This window comes from Meriones unguiculatus, chromosome 6 (genome assembly GCF_030254825.1).
Source record: "Meriones unguiculatus strain TT.TT164.6M chromosome 6, Bangor_MerUng_6.1, whole genome shotgun sequence".
NCBI classification, from domain to species: Eukaryota; Metazoa; Chordata; class Mammalia; order Rodentia; family Muridae; genus Meriones; species Meriones unguiculatus.
Window position 1 is genome coordinate 44,618,699 of NC_083354.1, and position 5,315 is coordinate 44,624,013.

The window sequence follows — 5,315 nt, forward strand, 5'->3', positions numbered from 1 at the left end:
GCAATTATGAAAGTTACTGAGTCAGGCAGTGTTATGGGAATAGGGAAAGACTCACATGATGGCTCAGAGCCGATGAGAATGCCAACTGCCTTAAGGAAGGCACTGCCAAAGGAGGCATGCTCAGCAGAGGACCCAGGCTATACCAGATACATGACAAGAGCCTGGCACATTTGCCTTCCTTTCACATCTGCCTCCTTCCCTTTAGGTCGCCTGGTTGCTTCTTCTGGTCAACTGTTAATGGCCAAAGGAATATCTCTCTGAGCCATCTCATCCCCTTCAAGGCTGACAGCACAGCGATAAGACTAAACATGCAGCCACCTTTGACTCTGTGAGCTGCCAAACTTCAAAGACAAACCACCACCAGACAATACCTGTTGTCTATGAGAACAGGGATGTACCCTGGAAAACAAGCAATCATCCCCTAAGGACCACTCCGTCCCCTCTCAACCAAGAAGGATCAGAACTGAGACAATGATCAAGGGGTCCACACCTAGCCCATGCCCAATTATACATACCTCCCGCCCCTCACCCCGGTTCTATTTAAACCTAAAGCTGACTTCAGCTCCCCGAAGAAGGATTTGCACTCATTGGATGCCTTATTTGTTCCTCGTTGCACTGCAGCCGTGTTCAGTTAATCTCCTCCACTTTCCACGGTTCTTTGTCCCTTTAACTGGCATCCTGGAGACGGGGTGATCAAGCCTAGCTTGGTGGCGCTGCCCAAGCCCGCAGGCTTTTAGACCCTACAGTCTCCAGACACATCGCTGAAGGGGATCATGTTCAGTGGGCTGGGGAAGGGCGTCGGTGGTCTGCGAAGTCAGAACGTGGCCGGAGGAGGAGCGTCTCTGCAGAGACAGGGCTCTAGCGAGCAGAAGCCGGAGCCACTTGGAGTGCAAAGAGGTCAACAGTCAGTGAGAGGGTCTGTCACTGCTCAAGCAGGGTAAGGGGCAGGTCTATGCAGGAGAGAAACTGCCAGCAACCATAAACTTGTCACACACAAGGAAGATCCCATTTGTTTTGGATTATGGGAATCAGAAGTTATCTCTGACTCAGAATTAAAGAGTTAAGAAATTAGGCCAAGCGGTGGCGGCACATACCTTTAGTCCCGGCACTTGGGGGGGGGGGGTAGAGGCAGGTAGATCTCTGAGGTTGAGGCCAGCCTCATCTGCAGAGCAAGTTCCAGGACAGCCAGGGCTACACAGAGAGACCCTTCTCGAAAAATCAAACCAAACCCAAACCAAACCAAAAAAAAAAAAAAAAAAGACAACAGTAAAAAGAATTCCGTGGGACTCTCTTGACAGCTTCTGGTTTGGGTGTCAAGTTAGACTCAGAAGCTGAGGATCAGGTGGAAGCCAATCCGGAACAAGAACCCAGGGTTCTTGCTTCCTCAGAGCCAGTGTACAAAATGCCAAGCGTCTCCCATCACGCTCTCCAGGAATTTGTCAAGCAGACAAACTCTGCCTAGGACCGCCTCACTGCTTTATTGGGAGGGGGATACATTCAGTTACAATACAAGGCCCGGAGCCCAGCAAGATCTCCAGCTCAAGATGCAGCTGGCTGGCCGAAATTCGGTACTGGCCCTTGATGACGCCCCGCGAAGTGCAAGCATGGCCCCTCCAGTGGGTCTGGATGATTCGGACAGCCTTAAGCATCTGGCGGTAGCGCCTGCGGATCCGCCACATGCGGACCCAGGACTGCAGCCTGACCACTGCCCACTGCTCCTGCTGGAAGGTGTCCAGTATGGCCTGCCGCCTCTTCTCCAAAATCCTCGGCAGTAACAGCCGCCACCAGCACTGGATGATCCAGGCTCGGAGGGCCGCGTGCAAGAGCACCCGACGGACCAGAGTGCCGCGCCACCAAGCTTGGATCTTCACCACTGGCGTCTCTTCAGGGAGTTTCTGGTTCTCTTGGGACTTGCGAGGAAAAAGAGAGGGGATGCCCGGTGAATTTCCTCAGCACCTCAGCACAAGGAGACTCAGAGAAAGGACCTGGTTCCCCATCAACAGCTGCCCCTGCTTTTCCCCGTGAAACTCATGGCCTTGGTCAGGACACTGACTGAAACTAGAAGAACTGGGTTAGTGTCCTGCCACTGCCACTGCCACGGTCTGGCTTCAGGCCACTAGCGGCTCATCTCGTTCTTTGAGTCTCCGGCATTCCATCTTTCCCACGGGCTGGGTTAGCAGGCTGCAGGCAAAACCTGTGACCCAGGAAATGGTTATGTCCTGCTGAGCCTGCCCGCCTAACCAGAACCAGGTGCCTTCCCGTTAGAAACTCCGAGAGAACTGCTCTCCTTTGTTCTCTTGACTCTACCCCATTTCCTCGGCCTTCTCCCACCCTCTTGTTGAAGCCTCCTGTTCAGTTTCCTCCTACTCGTATAGTCCAATCTCTCATCTTCCCTTTGCCCTTGCTAGCCTCAACCTCTCTCCTAGTGTCTCAGCCTCCCAAGTGCTGTGTTGGAAGGTTGGTCTGATGAGTGTTACTGGACCCCAAGATCTTGTCCCTGCTCCAAAGATCACATGCTCACCTAAACCTGTCCTTGTTGTATAAACCTGCCTAAGTCATTGTACCTGATTGGTTGATTAAGCAGCTTATACCTGGGCAGGGCAGAATGGGGTATGCATGGCGAAGGTTCCCCAGGCTTTGGGTTTAGGAGAATCACCACAAGGGAGGAGGAAGGAGGAGGCCAAGATGGGCTAGTGTGGAGAAGGAACCACATGGGTGAAGAGGAAGGACTCCAATAGTGGTGTGAAAAGGCCCAGATGAAGAATACAAGCCAGGACCATGGGATTATGGATGGAAGGTAGACCGGATGAGGATGATTAAGGCAGAGGCATTGGATGGGGGCTGGGGGATGGATGGTGAGGTTATTGAGACAGAGTAGGTGAAATATCTGCCCGGCCCAAGGTAAATAAGAGAATTACAAAATCTAGCAGATGTCTGTGTCATCTTATTTGTGATAGCGAGTTCAGTAATACCACTGTGCTAATCTCGGGCTAACAGTAAACATTCTACCACCCAACAGCCATTTTTAATTACCACAACAGTGCTGGGATTACCGGTGTACACTAGCAGGCCTGGTTTGTGTTCCTCATGACTGTCACACTTCTCATCTTAAATGACAAGCAGACTCACACACAGAAGCGGAAACACACACACACACACACACACCGTTCTAAACCCACTTCCCTGCATCTATTCCATTCCACAAACTCCCAGATTCAGCCCCAGTCCCTTGGTCTGAGCGGTTATAGCATTCCCAATTTCACACTAACATTTTTTGTTTTCCATTTCTGAACCATTTAGCCTGAAAATGAGATGGGAAAGAAGGGAGATAAGGGCCAACCATCTGTCCCTGGTCCGAGCTCTATACCATGCAAAGAAAAATGGCCAGAAATATACCAAGACCAAACTATCTTTGCCTTCTTTGTTCCTGAGGCTAGACCTACTGGCTGCTGCTTCTCCTGAGGAACATTGCATTAAGGTGCATTGAGGTCTTCAGGCTTCGGCTGCTCCCCACCCTGCACTAAGCAATGGGGAAAGCCAGGGGCGGAGCCACCACCTCTCTCACTGTTTGTATCCACAATTTCCTGACTTCTAGGGCTTCCCAGATATTTTTTTTCTAGATTCCTTGAGACAGGATTTTCCTGTGTTGCCCTGGCTGTCCTGGAACTCGCTCTGTAGACCAGGTTGGCCTTGAACACAGAAATCTGCCTGCTTCCACCTCCCAAGTGCTGGGATTAAAGGCCTGTGCCACCACGGCCTGGCTGCTTCCCAAACTCTTGAGCTATCAGAAGGTCCCGCATGAGGGATCTGCGGAGACACACATTACAAGCATAATGTGCCTGCCCTCTCTCACTCACCATTGTTCACACATGGATTGGGTGTAGATGGTTCAAATCCCCTCAGGTCTGTGCTGCTCCAGTGCTGGCATGAGCAGAGAGCAGAGGAGAGTGTCCCATGATGTCATAAGGGTAGCTGTGACTCAGGCAGCAGTTGAATCCCTTCCAAGGAAAAGACAGAGTGCTGCCTATTTTTTCTTTTTCTTCTGCCAATAAATACCCAGAGCCCTGGCTTCAAAGCCAAGTCATCAGAACCATTGGTCCATTGATGTAGAGGTGTATAACAAGCCATTGGTAATAACACTTCATGGTTTGAAGTCTGCTTATACCTTCAGGCAAGCTGGAGCACATTCAGCGTGGTACAGCCGTAGACCGCTTATATCTTCAAACACTATATAAATATTAAAAAGTAGTCAAGTCAGACATGGTGGTTCATGTCTGTAATTCCAGCACTCAGGAGGCTGAGGCAGGAGGATTGCTGTGGGGTCAAGCCTGACCTAGAGTCTCAAAAAGTAAAAATGATGCGTTGACCTATTCTACTGAGATGCATTTTTAAGAAACTGGATCGCTGTGACTACATTCGTGCAAACTAAGAACATAATGATATACATATCTGAACATGAGTGCAAAGGAGGTGAAAGGCATGTACATAAAATGTTAGCTAAACGACAGAGGTGCTGGGCTGGCTGACACAACTGACCCACCCACTAGTGCCCAGGAGACCCCAAGAACCAGCCTGGGCTCCATCTCAGCTTTGCGTTCAGTGTTCTCTTTCTTCTGCCCTCAAAGATGGCAGGAATGCAAACGGGTGACAGGCAGCTGCTGATCTTCCCACCCCCCAAAGAGCCCTCTTGACAGCATGAGGCCTGGAGTCCAGTGCCATGGTCTCGGGTCACTGGGAGGTGCTTTCAGAATGTATATGTTTAATATAGAATAGGGGAGTATACTGAAGAGGAGGGGCTAACAGAAGTGTCACTGTGAGGTTAATGAGGTGAGGGAGACACGGGGCAGATTGTGAGTGTAGAATTACAGAAAAATGCATTGGCTTCTGTTTGGAAAGTATAATATACAGGCCTTTGTGACAATTCTTTCTCTCTCTCTCTCTCACACACACACAGAGACAGAAATAGAGACAGAGACTATCACAGGGTTCACACCTGAATATCTGGCTTCCTACTAGATGCTGTAATCTCTCCCTTACATACGTTCCTGCCATCTGCCACAAGCACCTCACCAGAGGTCAGCTGGCATTGGCAGTGAACTGTAGTAATACAGCCAAGGAGAAATTTCATGTTCTAAGAAAACACTGAGGTCATGATCAAGATGCCTACAGGAATGTGGTCCTGGGCGGGATAATTGCCTAGTGGGATTCAGATACTTCAGTGTCATTCTGGGTGGGAAATGTGAAGCGAGCAAGAAGAGACATGTGGAAGAATTCATAATTCTTAACTATTTAATTATAGTTTAATTAATATAAGT

General features: G+C 49.7%; 1 protein-coding gene across 1 annotated transcript; it reads right to left on the reverse strand.

Annotated features, from left to right (window-relative positions):
- Nucleotides 1-1,461: 1,461 nt before the first annotated feature.
- Nucleotides 1,462-4,797, reverse strand: Iqcf1 (IQ motif containing F1). Its single transcript, XM_021657033.2, has 3 exons — nt 4,166-4,797; nt 3,858-3,998; nt 1,462-1,910 (listed from the first exon to the last, which is right to left on the reverse strand). The coding sequence occupies exons 2-3, from the start codon at nt 3,858-3,860 to the stop codon at nt 1,470-1,472; spliced, it is 444 nt and encodes a 147-aa protein (XP_021512708.1). The 5' UTR covers nt 3,861-3,998; nt 4,166-4,797; the 3' UTR covers nt 1,462-1,469.
- Between the last annotated feature and the right edge of the window lie 518 nt (nt 4,798-5,315).